The 20,842-nt window shown below is 48.2% G+C and overlaps 9 protein-coding genes across 9 annotated transcripts; 6 read left to right on the top strand and 3 right to left on the bottom strand.

The window, feature by feature from the left end:
• Positions 1 to 665: 665 nt before the first annotated feature.
• EDB93DRAFT_1056147 (uncharacterized protein) lies at positions 666 to 1,318 on the top strand (the record flags this gene model as incomplete). The annotated part of the gene is made up of 3 exons (XM_041444758.1): positions 666 to 875; positions 927 to 1,106; positions 1,157 to 1,318. Coding segments are annotated over 3 exons (552 nt in total), but the record flags the coding sequence as incomplete, so codon positions are not given.
• Positions 1,319 to 2,466: 1,148 nt separating this feature from the next.
• On the top strand, positions 2,467 to 4,976 carry EDB93DRAFT_1176477 (peptide-N4-(N-acetyl-beta-glucosaminyl)asparagine amidase A). The gene is made up of 11 exons (XM_041450518.1): positions 2,467 to 2,838; positions 2,895 to 2,921; positions 2,977 to 2,997; positions 3,051 to 3,169; positions 3,228 to 3,383; positions 3,436 to 3,566; positions 3,613 to 3,693; positions 3,750 to 3,913; positions 3,966 to 4,383; positions 4,441 to 4,567; positions 4,622 to 4,976. The coding sequence occupies exons 1-11, from the start codon at positions 2,705 to 2,707 to the stop codon at positions 4,756 to 4,758; spliced, it is 1,515 nt and encodes a 504-aa protein (XP_041302829.1). The 5' UTR covers positions 2,467 to 2,704; the 3' UTR covers positions 4,759 to 4,976.
• Positions 4,977 to 4,979: 3 nt separating this feature from the next.
• EDB93DRAFT_1309629 (formate--tetrahydrofolate ligase-domain-containing protein) lies at positions 4,980 to 8,683 on the bottom strand (the record flags this gene model as incomplete). The annotated part of the gene is made up of 12 exons (XM_041454801.1): positions 4,980 to 5,350; positions 5,407 to 5,574; positions 5,627 to 5,931; positions 5,982 to 6,865; positions 6,912 to 6,961; positions 7,012 to 7,069; positions 7,123 to 7,306; positions 7,359 to 7,749; positions 7,804 to 7,915; positions 7,969 to 8,206; positions 8,252 to 8,590; positions 8,646 to 8,683. The coding sequence occupies 12 exons, from the start codon at positions 8,681 to 8,683 to the stop codon at positions 5,295 to 5,297; spliced, it is 2,823 nt and encodes a 940-aa protein (XP_041302828.1). The 3' UTR covers positions 4,980 to 5,294.
• Positions 8,684 to 9,100: 417 nt separating this feature from the next.
• Positions 9,101 to 9,892, top strand: EDB93DRAFT_1255188 (GrpE-domain-containing protein; the record flags this gene model as incomplete). The annotated part of the gene is made up of 2 exons (XM_041453741.1): positions 9,101 to 9,361; positions 9,410 to 9,892. The coding sequence occupies 2 exons, from the start codon at positions 9,101 to 9,103 to the stop codon at positions 9,890 to 9,892; spliced, it is 744 nt and encodes a 247-aa protein (XP_041302827.1).
• An 80-nt stretch (positions 9,893 to 9,972) lies between these two features.
• EDB93DRAFT_903911 (uncharacterized protein) lies at positions 9,973 to 11,642 on the bottom strand. The gene is made up of 4 exons (XM_041457881.1): positions 10,638 to 11,642; positions 10,307 to 10,587; positions 10,185 to 10,258; positions 9,973 to 10,138 (listed from the first exon to the last, which is right to left on the bottom strand). Exons 1-4 carry the CDS (start codon positions 11,518 to 11,520, stop codon positions 10,054 to 10,056), a joined length of 1,323 nt encoding a protein of 440 aa, XP_041302826.1. The 5' UTR covers positions 11,521 to 11,642; the 3' UTR covers positions 9,973 to 10,053.
• A 3-nt stretch (positions 11,643 to 11,645) lies between these two features.
• Positions 11,646 to 13,244, top strand: EDB93DRAFT_903916 (uncharacterized protein). Its single transcript, XM_041457882.1, has 4 exons — positions 11,646 to 11,721; positions 11,769 to 12,755; positions 12,809 to 12,922; positions 12,976 to 13,244. The coding sequence occupies exons 1-4, from the start codon at positions 11,683 to 11,685 to the stop codon at positions 13,171 to 13,173; spliced, it is 1,338 nt and encodes a 445-aa protein (XP_041302825.1). The 5' UTR covers positions 11,646 to 11,682; the 3' UTR covers positions 13,174 to 13,244.
• A 70-nt stretch (positions 13,245 to 13,314) lies between these two features.
• On the bottom strand, positions 13,315 to 14,589 carry EDB93DRAFT_1107849 (uncharacterized protein; the record flags this gene model as incomplete). The annotated part of the gene is made up of 2 exons (XM_041447775.1): positions 13,315 to 14,522; positions 14,571 to 14,589. 2 exons carry the CDS (start codon positions 14,587 to 14,589, stop codon positions 13,315 to 13,317), a joined length of 1,227 nt encoding a protein of 408 aa, XP_041302824.1.
• On the top strand, positions 14,578 to 18,148 carry EDB93DRAFT_903799 (ATP-dependent metallopeptidase Hfl). Its single transcript, XM_041457880.1, has 17 exons — positions 14,578 to 14,746; positions 14,802 to 15,197; positions 15,262 to 15,673; positions 15,723 to 15,785; positions 15,841 to 15,977; positions 16,029 to 16,447; positions 16,500 to 16,612; positions 16,674 to 16,743; positions 16,801 to 16,870; positions 16,931 to 17,008; positions 17,067 to 17,156; positions 17,216 to 17,315; positions 17,366 to 17,445; positions 17,512 to 17,612; positions 17,665 to 17,731; positions 17,784 to 17,936; positions 17,981 to 18,148. Exons 1-16 carry the CDS (start codon positions 14,729 to 14,731, stop codon positions 17,931 to 17,933), a joined length of 2,364 nt encoding a protein of 787 aa, XP_041302823.1. The 5' UTR covers positions 14,578 to 14,728; the 3' UTR covers positions 17,934 to 17,936; positions 17,981 to 18,148.
• Positions 18,149 to 20,306: 2,158 nt separating this feature from the next.
• Positions 20,307 to 20,628, top strand: EDB93DRAFT_903652 (uncharacterized protein). Its single transcript, XM_041457879.1, has one exon. It carries the CDS (start codon positions 20,362 to 20,364, stop codon positions 20,530 to 20,532), a length of 171 nt encoding a protein of 56 aa, XP_041302822.1. The 5' UTR covers positions 20,307 to 20,361; the 3' UTR covers positions 20,533 to 20,628.
• The last annotated feature ends 214 nt before the right edge of the window (positions 20,629 to 20,842 follow it).

Genomic DNA, 20,842 nt, shown 5'->3' with positions numbered 1-20,842 from the left:
CAAAGATCTCGAAAGTGACTAGCGCCAGCGCTAATCCCACTGGCAGCCCGCACCCCACAAACAACGTTCAAGGCAATCTTGAAGAACCTACCACAGCGTTTCTGGACGAGGACGATTCACTTGAGCGTGAGGCTGCTTTCAAGGCTACCAAAAAGCCTGGTGGCAGGCATACAACTTCTGTGGTATTTCTTTCATTTTTCGTACATTTTCATCGCACTCACTCCCCACTCAGGATATATTGGAAGTCAGTGATAACAGTTTATCACCGCCTCCATCGCGACCAAAGAAACGCTCACCAATAATGGCAAGGACCGAGTCCTTATCCTCCCCCCCTCCTCGTGCTCCCCCTTCTACGCAACCATCCAGAGCCACCGCCAGGTTCATCCCGACTGAGCCCGTTACTGACTTGTCAATGGACATCGACTTTGGCGAGAGCGAGGACACATCACCGTCTCCTGCCCCTGTGTCAGCAAAAGGCACCAAACGCCTGACAACTTCAGTGAGCCGGTACTTATTTTGTGATACCCTTCTCATTTTCTCTCCGCTAAACATAGACCGGTGTCAGCATCAATAGCCAGCCCCCCCCTTCGAAACGAGCAAAGACAGAGCCGCAGAGCAAGAGTATCACATCACGCCGCGATGGCAGTGGCGCCAATCACCGGTACCAGAACGATGACCTTCCTGAGGGATGCCAGGATGGTAATACCTGGCGCTGGGTGTTCATACCAACTGTCGCACACTGGGCTGGTGGAGAAGTTGAGCCTTGGGGTCCTGAAGATGAAGATTTAAGGGACGCCATGCAGGAGATATGGAACTACATATACCGGGGTAAGATTCGGCACGAGATCTCCAGATCTGGTGCCGTTTTAAAAGTGGTAAGTCCATAGTTGTTTTTGGGTCATTCAGAAGTTAACCAACATTTGTAGGCCAAACAACGCCTTATGGAATGGCGTGGAGGGTTCAGTATCGCAGCTTGCTCCATCCTCACTGCATTTTTTGCACAGGACACTGATTTTTTGGATCCTGCGGCTCGCGAGGACTTTTCAAGGGCCATGCTGAAGCATAACCGGTTCATTTTCAGGGACAATTCAGGACTCGTTCCCAAGGTAAGTGGCTATAATGATTACTATGAAACCATCTAATTATCTGTTCAAAGGACTGGACGGGTATGTGGAGATCCCCCTTCGTACTTCAGACATTCACATCACACCTCAATTTCACCTTCGGCCGTGTTGAAGTCCCCGACCTTGACACCGAGAGCATTAGTGTGCGGGCTGCATTTGCCCTCGCCGTTACTGCTGTAAGTCGTTTGATTTCTGCCGTTCGTTGTCTAAAAATAATATTTTCAGGTTTATCGTACTCTTCAGCTCATCATTGATGGGAACCTTGCTTTCCAAGTTGTTCAAGAATCCCGTGGCAAACGCAAAGGTGCGAAGACCGATGGCGGCGATATCTGGACCCCCATCATCACGAAGGGCGAGCAGTTTGCTTTCAGCAAACCTATCTGGGGGCACATGACCATCAAACTCATGGGCCCCATCTTGGCGCTTTCCGACGATGCCTTTGCGAGCATTATTGCGGAGGCACAACAGTATGCCAAGCACGCAAAAAGTATCGGGAACTCGAGGACTACCACCAGTGACGCGCCTGACGAGGATGACGTGTTCGCTGACCTATTTGCATTCCGTTGAAGGTGACGTTGTTTGGCGCTGGTTATATACACGTTTCTATGCTTTCATTCCGCACTCTACTTACTACCCACTGGCATGCTCCCCGTCTCCTATTTGATTTTTTATCATCCGTCTTGACTCTCTGATTGCATCTTATTTGCTTTGCAAACTTAGTTCTTAATTTGTCTTACTGTATAAATTCAAGTGCTATTAAGTCATGTGTCGATGTAAGACAAGAAACTTTTGTTAAGATGAAGGTCTTTGAAAAAGACTGACTTATTTTGACTTGGCCACAAATTTAAGCTCATTAAGTTAATTTAAGAAATGTGGTATTTTACTGATGAAGATGCTTGCCAGGCTGGTAGAGTTATACAAACACCTCAAATTATTTCACCCTGAATTGATGCACATACAATGATGTCCATAGCAGGTTGGCATTGGAATAGAATAGGTAAATTAGTATATTTGGCCATTAATGATTTTGTCGCTTTTGTTGATGTAGTTGTTTGACTCACCAATGAATTAGGATCTTATATTTCAGAGCTGCACAATAAATACAGTAACTGAGATCAGATGAAGTTGGGGGTGGAAACCGGTGTATCAGTAGCACTATGATACAGAGATCTGTTACCCTGAAAATTTACAGTGTGACTCTGCAAGAGGAGCAACCAGTTCGAGGATCGTGTTTGGGCATATTTGCCTCGTGGATCCATGGGCCCATGCTCTCGCATCGGGGTCCTCGAATTTGCTGGCTGTATCGCTTAAGAGGCTTATAGTACAAACTGGGTGCAATTAAGTCCGAGATTTGGGAATTAATGGCACTAGCGCTACACGTCCACGCGCCAGTGGTTACACAAATGTAGCCCACTGCCCCGAGTCGCTAAGTTTGTCATGATCCAATCGGCGGCCCATATCAACATGGCTGGGGAATATGAACCTGCAAACAAATTCAATGTTGCTGGGTAACAGGATAAATTTCGGTCCTTCTGCGTGTTTACTTCCCACTGCTAGTGGACACTAGCTGCCTGTCGAGGATGAGAGCATTCGCACCACTGGCAGGTGTATTGCTTGCCACACTCTCCAGTGCTCAGGTGCTTGTCGATTTTCAAGTCGCTGAACCGCCTCCAGCTCCAAACAGCGGGCAACAATGCACGATGATGATTCTGGAGTGGGTAAACAACCCATTTTGAAATGTTTCAAGTTCTAATAGCTACGACTTCCTAGGCGTACATTTGGGAACTCATACGGAGAGTCAGTTAGTCTACGACTAGTGGGAATTCCAAGTTGAACTGACCTTCTACTTCAGTCCAGAGATCGTCGAGTACAGGTAGGTGTCCTACTTATGTTTTTCTATGTTGAATTTCATCTCACTCCATACAGTCCGCCAACAGATTGTGGGGCGGTCGGTTCCTGGGCAGCAGTAACACTCAACTTTACAGTGACATCAAACGGGACCCAGTATGACCGCCTTGGAATCTTCACGTTTCAAAACACGGAAAGTAAGTTCTCTTTGACGGTCATGCATTAGATGACGAAGACTGATATTGAACATTGTAGTCTGGCGCACTTCGACTCCAGAGCCGACCACAGACGGTATCATTTGGACTTACACGAAAGACGTTACTCGCTACATTCCCTTGTTCAATAAATCCGGAACTTTCATTCTCGAGATTGATAACATCGTCACGTCTGCTGATACTGGGCAATATGCGAGTGCGCATGTTTCGTTTCGTTCTAGACGAGGTCGTGCTAATTCACGTATTAGCTACACTTTATGCAACGTTCTATGCATCGTCTGGTGAATATCCTACTGCTGGACAATCCAACATGATTGTGCCGATATCGACGATGCTAAACAACACTGGCAACGAGGCTTCAGTCCCACCAGCATTTTCTGTGCGCTTTCCCTTTTGTATTATGAGCATTAAGTAAACCTTTTCAGCTCAACGTAACGCTCCCGCAAAACACTGTTGAGATTTATGCCGAGCTCTATGCGTCCGGCAATGGAGACGAGGAATTCTGGGTGAGACGGTTTGTTGCGTAGAGGAAGCCGAATCACCGATTGATTCTTCTCTCAAGTACTTCAACGCAGCCGATGAATACTTCGGATATCTTCCACCTGGCACAACATTCGGTGGAGGCCCTTTCCGCGAGGTTCGGCTCCTCGTGGATGGTCAAGTTGCTGGTGTGGCCTTTCCATATGCTGTCATTTTCACAGGCGGCATAAACCCCGTGGTCTGGAGGTATGATCCTCTGCTTTCCTAGTTTTTTTTCTATCAATCATGTGGTTCACAGGCCCATCACATCATATGGTGCAATTGATCTTCCCACCTACTTCCTTGATCTCACACCATTTGCGCCGGTGTTCGCCGACGGCCTTCCCCATAATGTGACTTTGGACGTCGCCTCCGCTGAAACAAACCACACTCTCAACCAGAATTGGTACGTTTCTGGACTCTTACAGGTTGTCACGGACCCGTCGGGCAAACGAACGACAGGCAGCATCACGACATATGATGTTCAACCCTATGCAATAACGGAGACAACAGCGAGCATCGGTGGCACAGATGTCAATATCACGGTCAAGGCTCAGCGCTCCCTCAAAATTGAGTCTACCATTGTTAGCGGTAGTGGGACGACAAACAATGTCGTTTTCCAACAGAGCATGGACTTTACAAACACGCAATATTATCTCAATGATTCCAATACCCAGGTTGAGACCCACCATTGTCCCCCGTGATTCGCTCATTACTCAATACATTCGTTGCAGAACGTCGCACAGATATCCTCCGGCTCAGTCATCTCGACTCATAACGGAGTCTCAGTTCTTACCGATAACTTTGATTACCCCCTGTACATCAACACCACAAGCCTGGTTGATAATGATACCGAGATATGCAAGTTTCGCTTGGTACAACCTGCATTGCATGACTGACCAATTTGTGCTTCAGATTATACCACATTCGATCACTCGTATAACCGTCAGCTTGTCCCTGCACCTTTCATCTTGGGATCCGACATCAGTGAGCGCCAACAGACAGGTACAATATCTTTTTCTACGGGGAACATGTACTCAACCGTATTCTAGCGGGTTACCTCATCATCTTGAATTCGGAAATCGTTGCTGGGAATGGGACCAGCAATAACACATTTTCGTATATTGACACCAAGGGCAACACATATGCTAGGGATGTAAACGCTGCACATAATGTGATCACCTATGACGAGCAGAGCGGCAGTCTTGCAACCACTTCCCTAGCCACGTTCCCTTCGGCCTCTTACGCACAGTCCATTCCCAGTGCAAGATTCCCAGGTGGAAAGAAGTGTATTTAACCCGTACATGAGGCGTAATATGAATAGATGTGAAAGCTATATATTTAACACATGATATATCTGACGCCCAACAAGACTGCCCTGAAGAGCAACTATTGGGGCGTGCTAGCACCGTCTTAAATAAGCCATATCCACAACACCTAAACGGCGAACCTATGCATGTGTTGAACAGCAAACAGCTCCGTGTTGAGACGGGGCTTCCAACGTGGAAGCTGCTGAATCTGATGAAGACTCAAGACGATGACCACTATGTACCTTGTCGCGATGGTTGACAGCGCGAGAGCAAAGCGTCTAGAACAATCCGACGACACGCCCGGTTTGTGGGTCAAGTCCGACTTCCCAGAATCCTGCGCGGTGATTTCTCATGAGATAAATTTTGGATGAAGCACGTGGTGTCACTTACCTGGCCGTGTGCCAAGTCCCGGCATGGTCTGCATGTCTCCGAGGATAGGGTATAGGAAACCAGCTCCGGCAGATAGGCGCACTTCGCGAATGGGGACGGTGAAACCCGAAGGAGCGTTTTTAAGAGACGGATCATGAGAGAATGAATATTGAGTCTTTGCCATACAAACTGAATAAACGGCATAAATATAGTTCCACAGACATGGGGAGAAAGGACATACTGGGCAGGTTGCCGTAGCCTTGCCGAGTATAAGTTTCTATCTGCTTGCTGGCATGCTCGCTAAGTTCGATGCCAGCCGCACGGTATATTTCCTTGCAGATTATCTCGATCTTTTGAGCGATGGGGAGGTTGAGGTCGTAGAGGAATCTGAAGCCGGATTCTCCTTCGCAAGTTGCAACGACCGCCTCGGCAAGGGCACGTGCACCAGCACCACCTTCTGCCCAGTGGTTGCTCACTATCGCAGCATCAGCACCGGCCGCGAGAGCCTCCTGACGGATGAGCTCAAGTTCAGCAGGGGTGTCAGAACTACGTGAAAGTCAGCAAAATATCCATGCGGGAGAGGAAGGAGCACAAACGCAAATTGGTTGATGGCAATGATGACCTTGACACCGAACTTCTTGGAGTTCTCGATGTGCCTGGCGAGGTTCTGGCAACCCTCCTTGAGGGTGACAAGATCCTCCTTGGTATAGGTATCAGCCAAGGGTTTGCCAGGTGTCACCTCAGGTCCACCACCATGCATCTTTAGCGCACGGGTAGTTGCAACGATGACGGTAGCATCAGGCTTGAGGCCGCTAACGCGACACTTGATATTGCAGAACTTCTCCATACCCATGTCAGCTCCGAAACCACCCTCAGTCAGCACGTAGCCAACACGGTCTGAAGCGTCGCCCTCCTCAGTTCCTGCGAGCTTGAGAGCGATACGATCAGCAAGGATAGAAGAATTTCCATGAGCTATGTTGGCGAACGGGCCGGCGTGGACGAAAACCGGGGTACCCTCGAGTGTTTGCATCAAGTTGGGCTTAACCGTGTCCTTCATGAGAACAGCAAGTGCACCTCCAACACCGATGTCATCAGCAGTAATGGCCTCTCCGCGCTTGCTTGTTGCGACGACCATGTTGCCCAGCCTCTCCCGCATGTCAACGAGATCAGTGGTCAACGCCAGCACAGCCATACATTCACTAGCCACAGCGATGTCAAACCCAGCCTCGCGCTCGTGGCCTTTCTCAGTAGGGTTGCGGCCGAGTGTGACCTTCCGCAAGAAACGGTCATTTGTGTCGAGGACACGATTCCAAGTGATAGTCTCGGCGTCGATGTCAAGGCGAGCAAAGAGGTTGATTTCCTCGGGTGTCAGGTCGTTCGGATTAGTTTTGTCGATACCGAGCTTCTTCAAGCGCTTGAGCATCAGGGGTGCAAACTCGCGCTTGCCCTTCTTGGAAGGCACAAGACGACTGAAGAGAGCCTGTAGAAAGTGAGCTTGTATAACGAGTCTTCTAAAGTCAACAGACCTTGTCAGACTGAGTCGCCTCATGGAACATACGAGCGTCAAGAGCAGCAGCTACGCTCAAAGTCAGGGATTGAATGTCAAAGCAAATTTAGTAAGCATACCTAGCAAATTGTTGGCAGCCGTGACAGCGTGTATGTCACCAGTCAAATGAAGGTTAAACTAAGAAAAAGAACATCAAGGCGAGAAAGGATCTAAAAAAAAGACAGCCCTACCTCATCCATAGGGATTACTTGACTGTAACCTCCGCCAGCAGCTCCACCTTTGATACCGAATGTTGGCCCTTGAGAAGGTTGACGCACACAGGCGAATGCCGGACGTCCAAGATGTGCGCCCAATGCCTGAGCAAGACCAATGGTAGTCGTAGACTTGCCCTCGCCCAGAGGAGTGGGCGTGATACTTTGAGAATAAGTTAGTTTTAAATAGAAAAACGTGTTCGACTATTTCCTACCCAGCAATGACAATATATTTCCCATCTTTTCGGTGTGCCAAGCGATCCAACACGCTGAGCTCGACCTTGGCCTTGAACTTGCCATAGCTTTCAAGTTCGTCGGGTAGGAGACCCATCTCTTTTGCAAGCTGAGTGACGGGCTTCGGGGTTTGAGCCATAGCAATTTCGATGTCGCTTGGAACTTTCTCCTTGATGTCAAGTGTCAAGGGTTTGATCTTACGCTCTCGAGCCTTTTGCCAGAGACGAACAGCAGAGTTGTATACATTCTCCATCAGTAAAGCGACAGTCATGGGACCAACACCTCCTGGAACAGGGGTGATGTGCGAGGCCACAGCAAACGCGTCTTCATCCACATCTCCGACTAGGCGTTGACCTGATTTCTTAGTTGCGTCTAGGAGTTGTTCATATAAGTAACTCGGACCGTATGCTAAAAACAAAAACATACCCGGAACGAAGTTGATGCCAACGTCGACAACGACTGCACCAGGTTTCACCCACGAACCTTTGACAAATGCTGACTGGCCGATAGCAGCCACCACGATATCAGCTTGTCTGACCTGCGAGTGTGAGAAAGTTGGGATGTCTGATAATCACGTGAGATGCAACTGACGATCTGTTCAATGTTCTTGGTGCGACTGTGGCATTGGGTGACAGTTGCGTCACGGCTTCTTAGGAGTGCAGCCACGGGGTTGCCGACGATGTCGCTACGACCCAACACAACTGCGGTTGACCCAGCGATGGATACGCCAGTACTCTCCAGCAGACGAATAACAGCTGCTGGTGTACAAGGAACGAACAACGGGGAAGCAGCACGCGAAGATAAGTGACCTATATTGTACGCATGGAAGCTAGATCTCTTAGATAAAGTAAATTCCCATGTGAAGACAACTTACCCATCCACATCTTTCTCGGGAGAAACAGCCTCAGTGACAGCGCGGGTACCGTCCGCATCGACATGAGGTCCAAGAGGCAGCTGGACAAGGACACCACTAACAGTTTCATCGTCCGAAAGCTTCTTAACAATCTGGATGATCTCGTCGGCCGTAGCTGCTTCTGGGACTCTGACGTGATTAAACTTGATACCGACTTCCTCCGAAGCTTTGGCTTTCATGCGAATGTACGTGCTCGAATCAGGACGTTCGCCAGCTTGCACGACTACAAGCTGGGGCTGGAATCGAGGGTATTGAGCTTGGAACGCCTGGATTTTCTGTGCGACATCATCGCGGATAGATCTGAACGCACGTGATTTGATTTGTGCGGGTTGGACGTTAATCACAGATCACTTACTTTGCGATGGTAGTGCCGTCGATGATCTGGGCGGTCATGATGGTAGAAATGAGGATTGGTCTTGGACGATTTTGAACCGAAGAAGAGGTTGAAATGAAAGATAAATGGAAAGGTCGAAAAGCTGGGCGACCCGGAGGCATCTTAATAAATGCCATATCAAGTTGCCTCTTTTGGTTAATTATCTACAAGCACACCCACGAACGAACGAAAGTTACACACAACACTAGAACTTTTAAAAGATAGACAGTGAAATCTGAAAAAAGATAGTAACACGGGAAAAGCAGGAGCACAACAGATTTTTGATTATTGCCTATATTTTTAGTGATTCCTGAAGGATTAAACGAGTTCCTCAAGCGGATACGTAATATGTTCCCACGACCCTTCCCATTCCAAAATTTTTGGACGTGTTTGGCTCCGTTCATAAGGTCACACACCTAGTAGCTCTCTTCTATACCATGAACGCTGTATACGTCCGACAAGCCTTTCGTTCTTCTACGGCTTCACTGTCGTCGAGAACTATCGGCCGCTCCTCACGAGACGCGTTGGCCTCTCACGGTCGGCGAATAGTTGGCATACGACATTACTCTGATGACAAGGTTCCTGCATCGGAGGTGCATGCAGAGAAGGAGGTAGAAGCCGAAAAGACAGAAATCACGCCGGAGACTGAGTTAATCAAGACCATCAAAGCAAAAGAAGCTGAAACCACGGACCTAAAAGTTAGCATCCTCCCTCGAACACTGTACGCGTTTCTGACTGTTTTCCAGAGTCGGTTACAGTACTTGCAAGCAGACTTTTTGAACTTGCAACGCAATGCTGCTCGTGAAAAAGAGCAACAACGTGATTTTGCTATTACCCGCTTTGCTGGTGACCTGCTTGAGACAGTAGATGTTCTCGCACTCGCCCTCAAGTCCGTACCAGAGGATGCTCTTGCCCAAGCAGACTCTACCTCACCAGACTCGGGCAATTCATCACCCGACTCGAAATCTGTCCAATCCTACCTGAAGGAGTTGCATCAAGGCGTTGACATGACCCATCGCCTCCTGCTATCCACACTCTTCAAGTATCATGTCAAACCATTTGACCCTATCGGTGACAAGTTTGATCCTAATCAACACGAAGCAATTTATCAAGCTCCAATACCTGGAAAGGAGCCTGGCACTATATTAGAGTGTCAGAAAACAGGGTATATGATTAAAGATAGGCTATTGCGGGCGGCGCAAGTCGGTGTCGTGCAGGATACATCATGACCTATGTCATTGCTATGGGGCGGGGTTCAGGTGAGGTGGGTGATGGGTATGCAGCGCAGATATTGGAGAACTATTAGCCACACTAGTAAGTGCTCATAGAGCCTCTATGAGCGATTTGGGTAGATTGCATGCACGATAGATATTATTTTAGCACGTTTAATTCACCGAATCTCAACTCTGAACCGATCCCGCAAACAGGAAATAACCTGTGCATTGAGAGAGTTCGCCTCGTCGTTCGAAAGTGATCTACTTGAATGTTAGAAGGAAGCTTTCATGGAAGACAGGGGCTCACCTGTCCATCGAACGATAATTGATCCTGTAACAAAGGCTCTTCCGGTTAGTTTTTGGATGAGTGAAATTGTCGATCTGCTCGGAGGTCAGGTCAGGCTACACTCGGATTAGAGTAAGACTCGCCAATCCGACGTCCTCCACCACATCTCCAGCGACATCTCGAACAAGGTCGCAAAAATCGTTTTCATGAAGCGTCTGGCCTTCGGGGAGCCAAAAACTTACGTCCTTGAAGCATGCCGGGTATTTTGAGTATGGTTTGAACGTAGTGATTTCGCCTTGTTTGAACTGCGAGAGGAAACGGGGGTCCTGTGACCAGAACAAACGAATGTCGGGGATAGAATATAAGATCATTGCTATCCGTTCAAGTCCAAGGCCGAACGCCCACCCCAGTTTGTTGGAAACATCTAGTTACGCGTTATTTGTCACATTAATATATGTCAAGTCATCAACATACTTGCGTTATCGAGCGTTGGCTGATAAATGACCCCACAACCGAGAATTTCTAGCCATTTACCACGGAAGAAGACCTCGACCTCAAAACTTGGTGTCGTCCACGGGAAAGTAGCTTCTATCCACCGCACTTTAAGTGGGTTTTGAGCAGTAGCACCGACACGTCCAGCAAACAAGTGTAGCATAAGACTATTCAGGGACAATTTCAGGTTTTTCGCAATCAATTCCGTGTGTTTTGGATCATGAGCTGGCTGACAAGGATTCATTGGCGATAAATGGGGGACATCTTCAATTTCTATACTGGATTGTTCCAAATAGGCTGCGAGACGTTCGTTGTCCTCCTCGATCTCCTTCATGCCTGTTGAATTTGCTGAAACGATACGTGCGCCCTCTGTCTGATGAAATACAGGGTAATGCGACCCGTCTATCTCGTCGCGCCGGTACACATCTGCGGTAAGCAACCACTTCGTCTCTCCTCGTCCAAACACCTCTACTTCGTGAGCAGAGGTATGAGTGCGCAACATGAGGTCCTTGTTGACATAGTAGCTGTCTGTCACGGACCGGCCAGGGTGGTCTTCTGGGAAAGACAGTAGATCAAAATTTTGGTATGGAGTGACGAGGGGAGAGAGCGAGGAGAGGTGAGCGTAGGAGGGGAAATGTGATTCTATGAGTGCTCGGAGTGTGCCGAGGGGATGTGAGGGTTGTGTGTGTAGCCGTAGTGGGAGCTTGGACACGATTGTGGGAGATATGTTCGTCATGTGGTCGATGGGGTACTCTTCACCTAGCACGGTGACATGACGCGGTCGTTGGATAGCCATGTTAGCCAGGTACCGCGGGAGTGCTCCTCTCCCATGCATATTTTGCCATAGCGAACGGGGTAAATGCATTAAATGTGAATTATTCTATCAACCAGTTCTCGTTGAATTGTTGCAACTCACCTACTGGTTCTGCTCTCCGAGTCTAATACTCAACGCGTTTGTTTGCACTTGTTGTCTAAAGCCTTCAAACACATCCAAACTTGGTTATGAGCACCGCCACTTCGAGCTCTGATGTCCCGAGTCGCCATCAGGGATTCAGCAGACTCAAAGGTGAACAATTTCCGTGTATTAATGCACAGGAAGCTCATCAAAACCAGCCTTCGCTCAGCAAACGGAAATCAAAGAGACGCCTCGTCGATTCTGATGAGGAAGAATTTGATGATGATGCTGACGCTCACACTCAGCCTTCGCGCATCAAGCGCTCTCGTACTGCAGAACTAGACCCAGAGCCGACAGGTCACGAAAATTATACATATAATGATATGGACGTGGATGTTGATGGGGAAGTGGATGCAGACGAAGAAACGCGTTTTCTAGCGCACGACCCCATGGATCAACATACTGCCGCTAGCACCGCTTCAGTTGCTCCCGGTCAAGCTCGAAAGAAGAGTAAGGTGGATGCGAGTGCGAAGCGTATAAAGACGGCGGGTTCTGTAACAGGAGCAAAGAAACATGCGGTGTTCTCTGACACAGAAGATGCCGAAGTCGACATTGACGATCCCGTGGACGACTATTTTGTTGACGAACCTTTCCCAGATGCTGAAGACGAGGGATTCGAACCTGAAGCTGCACCAAAGCGTGGTGGGAAAGCAAGGACGTCCTTGTCCGCGAAGAGCAAACCTACCAAAGTTAAATTGGTATTGGGAAAGGGTGGCAAGCCGAAGGCTGGAAAAGAGAAGGAGATCATGATCAAGGACGAGCGCAAAATCCCGCCTTCTGACACCCTATCTGTGTCTACTAGCGTAACAGCTCAGAGTCAAGTCTCTGATCTCTTTGCGGATGACGAGTCTTCCGTCCATCCACCATCGGTGGTCGATCCTTCTGCCCCACCTGATCAGTCCGCCTTGCCGCCGCCAGAGCTGAAGAAGCGCAAACTCCCAACAATTAAGAAAAACAAATCCTCTACCTCGGCTGCGACTTCTGCTCAATCACAATCTGCCGCTGCCCCTTCAAAGCCACTACCTTCAACTGACGATGTGACAAAAATCGCTGCTCCTCATCCGCAGCGTAAAGCTGCAGGTCTCATGGGTGCAACAGACTTTGACCTGCGGGACAAAAGCGTGTATGCTGAGCTTTTTAAAGGGGTAAGGCGGTTTTGACCATGTTTTGCAAGTTCACGCAACTGTTTTATCTGCAGGCTGGTGGTAGCACTCCTCGTTCTGGACTCAACAGGAGAGAGAAGGAGGAAGAACGAAGAAAAGAGTTGAACAAGATGCGTGATGAAGCAAAGGCTAAGCGCGCGGAAGAAGCTGTTTGTTTCTTTTTCTTATTCGCATAGGATCCTTGTTTATGATTCAAGCGCAGAAACATCATTTCGATCTGCAGTCACAAGCAGACAAGATTGCTAGTTTTGAGCAGAAACTCAGAGCCAACAGTTGCATGGCTTTGCACCCGAACTTCCTTGCTGCCAAGTTCCGGGAGGAGTACGACAAAGAGAGAGTGCGTCTACGACATGACAGGGAGCGGAGCCGGAGTGCCACCAAGGAGGAGGGAGAGGCTTGATTAATTCGAGAGCTTTCATTTTTTGCTTTGTTTGACTTGTACATCTTGCTTTCGGACATGCATTACTAGACTCGTGCGTACATCACTGCATATTACAAACTTCCTATATTACTTGCACGACCAACACTTCTGGAACTTCCATCATCTTGGTTTCTGGCCGACCCCTGGGGGTGGCTTGTACATGGGAGACACGAGATTGGCGGATGTTTTTGTTACCTGGTCGAAACAAAGATCAAACCACTTTTTGTCTGCTATGGATTTGCTAGGTGTCGATGCTGACTTATCTCCCTCGATGCTGAGTCCAGAGAGCTGTTGTTCTAGGGAGGACGTATCGGGGAAGAATATCCGTAGCTGTAATTGAAGTCCATTGATTATATCGATCAGCGCTAACGACTCCTTCCTGATAGTAGCGGGGTTCTGAGGAATATACAATGAGGACACCAATTCGTCGGACGCAGCAAGAAGTGCATGCGACTGCAAAAGCAAAGCATCTAGAGCAAAGCTCGGAGGCGGTGGGGTCGGCGCCGACGAAAGCAAATCTAGCAATATACGCTTGTGCAATAATGTGGTCAACCGCAGTACGGAGTGGACCTGGCAAACGGTGCGTTTAAAAAGAGCTGATTTGAAAGTAGCAGACAGTTGCTGTACATTTTTTGCACGCGTCAGCTCGTCCTTGTCCATCTTCTCTCCTGTGTCACCCAAACCAAGTTCATCCCAACCATCGTCAACGTTATCGCCATCGACATCATCGTTTTTACTCCCTTCGGCTCCGTCTATCATTTCAGATACTTCTCGGAGACTATCTTCAAGGGCCCCTCGGTCCTGCTTCCATCTTCGACTGATAGCAGAAATGGTATTTTTTGGAATTCCGTTGGGACCACGCGCTCGAGTTATGAGATCATGAAGAGTGCCTGTCCTGATAAGATACTCTTCTCCTGCGGATTCACTCCTTGCTATCGAGGGACCACGCGCAGCAAGGTTCAAAAATGTCTGCACGATTGCACGCAAAGCCTCAACAATAGCTGTCACCTCATGCTGCACCTCCTTGATAAGCGTCGCCCCATGTAAGTCAGGATTCAAAAGATGGATGCAATGCACGATGCCAGACGTATATTTCGCCAGATCCTCGATCACGGGTAGAGAAGCGGAGTATGTAGGAGATGATGGTTTGAGGGCAAGAGCAAGTTTGGTACCGGAGTTATATATCAGAGAAAGGAGAGAGTCTAGGTCTTTGAGGATCACAGCGAGATCGGAGGTTTGGGGCTCAGATTTATCGCGCTGATTTCGGGAGGCGAGTGCGGAGAGTGCAGCTGTGCATGTCTCGGATGCAGATGTCAGGGCAACGATGACTGGTAGTAATATTCATAACAGAATTCATGAATCAGTGAGCCACTCACCCTTCTGCTTGTCAGTCATGTTCAGTTCCAAAACATATAATGCCGAGTACCCAAATCAAAAGTGGGATTACGTAAAGCCGACTGTTTTTCTTCCCGCAGTGTATGTACCCTCTTGTCGCAAGCACTAGTGCCACCATTACCCTGTAACTCTCCAGTGCATGTCCGCGCACCTCCTGGTAAGCGACTGTTAGTCCAATCGTGTCCTACTGCATTAACCGTGTTATTTTGCAGCTACCGGGCATCCTGCGCGCCCAAGGGCGTTCAGTCGTTTCTCTGTCTCCAAAGTCATGCATACAGTTCCGCTCGTTCTCTAATTCTCGACCAATACAACCCTACTCAAGATTTACGCTCGCATCTAAAGCATCCCTGCTAATTACCCAACATCGGATCCAACCATCAACTGCACAGCCTTGTCTTCGACGCACGCTGTCATTATTCCCTTGGTCGAAAGGATCGTCAACGCCTGCCCCAGCGGTCGTAGCGAAGGTCGCTCGTCTAGAAGCAGATGCTAACACAAATCCAGATGATGTTGCTAAGCAGCTGGCCTTATATCATGTTCTTGTAGACACGCAAGTGAAAGCTGGGTATGAAGTAGTGATCACTCGTTGGGAGAGGATGTGCGAATTCGTAAATACTTTTTGCATCTCTCATCCATTCTCATTAAATTCATGGGTTGTTTTGCTTTCGATAGAATTCAGCATCACCTCTTCTTCGGTCCGATGCAGCGTTCCAGCTGTATCTTACATCATTGCTCAAGACTGGTCAAGAAGCTTCAGTCAACTTGGCTGTTCGCAGACGTGATTCGCTTCTTGCTGCCGCTACTGGTACTGCTACCACTACAGACCCCTCACCAACTGATACTCCGGCCAACGCTTCACATCTCCCTTCTGATGCTCCTTCAACTTCGTTACCGACACCACCTCCATCCCGAAGTCAAGAGATTGCTTCCGATGTACTTGCTGGGCGCACAGGACCTTTACTCGCGACTTCCCGTCTTGACGGTGTCTCAGCTTCTCAGAACACGGACATGGCAAATCTCGCAGCTGCCCTGAGCAAGGGTAGTGGCGTAAGCGGTAATCCGATCCATGTTACTATCAGTGAACGTAAGTAGTCGTCAGCATATACAAATGCGTGTATCTCACTTGCTTCCAGCGAAAGGGTCTACAATCATGCGTCTTGTGCGGTTCCTAGTTTTGACTGCCATGGGTGGATTTTGTAAGTGCACATAAGATCATGAGCTTCTGGTCTTTGATCTCTTGTTCCTCGATAGTCATTCTCGTCATCTTGTCTGTGCTCTTGGAGAATTCTGGCTTGCTTAAACCTGTTCCTCGACAAGCAGAGTTTGAACCACTTCAACAAAGGACCATACGGTTTAGCGATGTCCATGGTGTCGACGAAGTGAAAGAGGTAAGCTTTGCAGCTTATCAATTGTTCAAGACATATTTCATGTCTATCTAGGAACTCCATGATATTGTAGAATTTCTCAAGGATCCCACTGTCTTCGCATCCCTTGGTGGTAAACTTCCGAAGGGTGTCTTGCTAACTGGACCTCCCGGCACCGGTAAAACCATGCTCGCACGTGCTATTGCTGGAGAGGCGGGAGTGCCATTTTTCTTCGCATCCGGCTCTGAGTTTGAGGAAATGTTCGTGGGTGTTGGTGCCAAACGTGTCCGAGAGCTTTTTGCAACCGCTCGGAAGAGACAGCCTGCTATTATTTTCATCGACGAATTGGATGCTGTTGGTGGGAAGCGCAGTCATAGAGACCAGCATTATATGAAACAGACTTTGAATCAACTGTTGGTGGAGATGGATGGTTTCCTGCAAAGCGAAGGCATTATCGTCATTGCCGCGACTAACTTCCCGGAAAGTTTGGACCCGTCAGTGCTAGGCTTGACATATCCGGTGCCGATGTCTGACAATTTTTTCTAGTGCTTTGACGCGTCCGGGTCGTTTTGATAGGATCATTGCTGTACCTTTGCCCGATATCCGCGGCCGAGTTCAACTTCTGCAACATTTCATGAAAGAGGTAGTCGCAAGCGTTGGTACGTTTTTTCTCCTACTCGGTGTAACCTAATTACTAAATCATGGTGGGCTTGCCGTTAGCTGTCGATCCGAAAGTACTAGCGCGGGGTACACCAGGGTTTTCCGGTGCTGAACTGCAAAATATGGTGAAGTGAGTGCAACATGCGCTTTTCCTGTCTTTCGGAGAGTTTGACACGTTATATATCAGTCAAGCTGCTATACAAGCATCAAAGGAAGGTTATAGCGAGGTCACATTAAAGCACTTTGAATGGGCCAAGGCGCGTGTTCTTCATTTGCCGGCTAATTTAGCTCAATTTTCTAACCTTATATTGATGTAGGATCGCATTCTTCTGGGAGCCGAGAGGAAGAGCGCATACATTGACGAGAAGAACAAGTTGTTGACCGCTTATCACGAGGTGCATTATCAACCACACAAATCTCGCGTGGAAATTCGAAGCTGATGGATGGTGGTAGGGAGGACATGCCCTAACAGCTCTTTATACGGACGGTGCTATGCCCCTCCACAAAGTCACGTGTGTTCCGCGTGGTCATGCGTTGGGCGTTGTAAGTGCCGATGATGAACCTTCAGGCTTGAAGATTATACTAATTCGTGCATATATCAGACTTCCCAACTTCCTGAAGATGACCGGTATTCAGTAACGCAGACGGAGTTCAAAGCCACGATTGACGTTTGTATGGGTGGTCGTGTAGCGGAGGGACTAAGCGAGTTCTTCTCATCCCGATCTCCCACAACTGCTGACTTGGGATTTTAGTTTATGGGACAGGGGGCCTCACTAGCGGCGCCTCATCTGATCTCCAGCACGCCACTCGTACTGCAACCGCTATGGTCAAGGTTAGCATAAATCAAATTGATCCCTTGGACATTACGTTCTCACCGCTACTTCGGTGACATCTGTAGAAATGGGGTTTCTCGGAAAAAGTTGGCCCAGTATTCTATAGCGACCAAGATGAAGCGATAAGCCCTGCCACCAGGGAGAAGATAGATGCGGAGATCACCAAGCGAGTAACTTCTGTTGAGTTGTTGTCATTATGTTGACCATGCTGCCATTAGATTACTGCAACAAGGTGAGGCGCGGGCAACCAAACTTCTAACGGAAAAGAAGGAGGAACTACATCGGGTGCGCGCATCTCTTCTTTCTATTTATCTTCACATCTCATCCGCTTCCGTAGCTTGCGCATGCCCTAGTGGAACACGAAACTTTGGATGCCGAGGAAGTAAAGAAGGTCATCAGGGGCGAGCCTATACGAAATATCAAGGAAAATATTTCTCACGATGAGGTCGCGGAGGTTGCGTCAGAGGAGATTCCTGCACTGACATGAGGTGCATTTTACTTTTTGCACAAACATTAGACTAAGTTGGGGGTTAGGACGTATAATCCATATTTTATAAATCTCAGGGCTGAGTTTGGGAGATCTCCTCGCTTTTTATGCGGCAAGCTTGTCTTGAGATTTACAACAACGACCATTCAATGAACTCCGTGAAATGATATTCTCAATAGAAGGTAGCTCGGGGCGGGGAATATGACATTTGGATCAAGTGAGGAGGTAGGATAAGTCAGGAGGATACTCCTGACAAGCTTTGCACGATTGCACTGCGAGTTTTCTGGATCGCTGATCAGTTTTTGTACGTCAGTGGATCGTTGTTATGCGCAACGCATCACGTTTTCGTTGTGCACTTGTCGCCTCGTCTCCGATCCTAGGCCTCAACGACCGAACAAGAACCGTGGCCTTTCACACAGGAATGACATTGTTATTACTATAGTCATGACTAAAGGTCTCTAAGCGTTCTGGCCATGCCTGTCATGGCGATGGCCTTCCCTTCAGTTCCCGAGGTGGACATACTTTTGGCATCATTGATTAACCAGTTGCCAGAGCTGAAAACGGATATGAATCGGTATAAAGACGTCATCCTACAATTTCACGCCACACCACGTCACGCACTGACAGAATCTTGACCTGGTCAACGAAGTTTTGAATCCTTACCCAATCACGTATTGAAGCAGCAGACATGCTACAATCTATGCCCTGACAGTTGCTCAATTCAATGTGAGTAAATCAACTGACATTCGCGATACCATGCGAGGATTTGAATCTACAAGGCGAAAGCCACCGTCGGGTCTATTCGGACAAGACGTTTCGCCTCACGTTCGATGACTGAACGTTGAGCGGAATGCGGCGACAGGGGAACATCGTTTATCTGTGTTGTACCTCAGAGGAAGCCGTTTCCAGGTAAGCCTTCTTGTCATAATCATATATGCCAAAAGCAACGAAGAATTTATGGCAAGGCTAATATCGGTACCGTGATAGCTGAATCTAGTTGTAGGTTTGACAATTTGAGGCGTATAGGGAAGCTTTTATCGCAGGTATGCAATAGGTTCAAGAATGGGTACCTCATCGGTCCCCAGGAGAATAGGGATTTTTGTGTCATAGTGCCTGTACGTCACATTCCAAATGCCGATTCCAGCGCGGGGTTTCGAAGTTTTGGAAAAAACTTCCAGGGCCGAGGTCGAGCAAAGACTACCGATGACATTGACGCCGCGTCAATTTGGTTTCCTTGATGAGCAGTGGAGTCCGTCGACTGACAAGTTTAGCCAAATAGAAAGAGGATTTTGAAGATAGTGGCCCATGAGTGTGGCGACATGCGAGTACAAGACCTGTGACGTTTGATTGACCGAGGTGGGAACATGGTCTAACATGATTGACTTGCAGGGGCGCGCAGGTAGTTGACGTCGCTCTTCCGAGATTCGGAGGGAGAGTTTCTTCAGCGGCCAATAACTGTTAACAGCGTTGGCTTACACCGGGTATATATGTCATCATGACAAGTGCGATCAAGCGGAAACAGAAGATTACGACGCTAGTTCGTAGTTCGGATGCATAGGAGGCTAAGCTTGGAACACCAACCGCCTTTCGAGGTGCGAAGCCGTCAAGCCTTTACACTGACAAACACGATCCGGGCGCCAATGAGGCCACCGTTTCAATGGATACCCAGGAAGAGAAGCAAGATTGTGCCTTTTGCACGTTGCACGGTGGATTCAGAGAAAGGAGCCACGGCTTCGGGACAGAATTTCCTTGGGTGGAATACAAGCTCACGTCTTGACCTCGCGCGGGATCCCTAAATATAGGTGGGGGAGACCTGATGCCGTCCGGACAAATTTTTGAGGTCCAAAGGGTCGTATACGTACAATGCGGAAAAAATTTCAGTGCTTCGCTGTCGGGGGCCTGATCCTTTGTCCGGCTAGATTTGTAGAAAAAGTATTCTGCTTGTAACATGAAAGGGGCTCTGGGATGAGCACGTGATCTAAAAGCACCAGGGGTCCTATTCGCGCCCATCGGTGAACGTCGATCAATTACAAAAAAAGGTCAATGGGTAAAAAATTTGCCCAAAGTTCGCACCGAGTCGTAAATTATTTTTTGCCATAAAGCAGATTTGAAAGGACTGCTATAGTGGTATGACACGGGAGTTGGCGGTATGTAATAGTTAATTATATTACTGCGCATAGTCTCGGTTTAAAAGCAGGAGACTCTCCCCGTCACTCTGCCTACGACTGCAAGCACTGTAAGTACTCGTAGCCAATTAACGATGCCGGCGGGAAGATCTCACGAAGTCAGTAAAAAGCAGTGCTTTTGATAAACTCAAAACTCGTCGCTTGCGTTTGTCCTACCGCCGCCGACAAAGTGTAAGACCCATTCTAACTTCTTAAGCTTTATCAAAAACTGAAATAGCCATTTGTTCCATATCCTATTCAGAATGTGCTACCGACAGCTGCGTTTCATAAAAAATACGGCATGCGGTCATCTCACTTTCCAAGGAGACACTTACATTGACTGTCTCGCACGAGACTGCATACTCAGTTCCACTCATCCTGCCACGTGCGGATCACCGGGCAGACCATGCAATTGCCGTCGGTATTATAGGTAAGTGCTTTTTGCTTCCGCGAACCTTTCCGCTTATTGTTATTCTCCAGTCAACCTCAGCGGCTCATCGCACAAGAAGTAAAACCCGCGTTCCTCAATTTTTAAATATCTTCTCATGTCGATTTCACAGCGTTCGGGAACATGTCCACAGTGCCCCCAGTGATCATGACATACCTCACCACACTGGTCGACTGACGACAAGTCTGTATATATATATATACATATATCACGTCTTGGATCACCTAATGCATTCTCGTTCACAAGTTGTTCATGTTTGCCACCCCCGAAGATTCCCTTCCTGGAAATTATATCTC

The sequence above is a fragment of the Suillus bovinus genome (assembly GCF_016758785.1).
Source record: "Suillus bovinus strain UH-Sbo-P2 chromosome Unknown EDB93scaffold_87, whole genome shotgun sequence".
Taxonomy (NCBI): domain Eukaryota; kingdom Fungi; phylum Basidiomycota; class Agaricomycetes; order Boletales; family Suillaceae; genus Suillus; species Suillus bovinus.
This window is presented reverse-complemented; position numbering and strand designations above follow the sequence as displayed.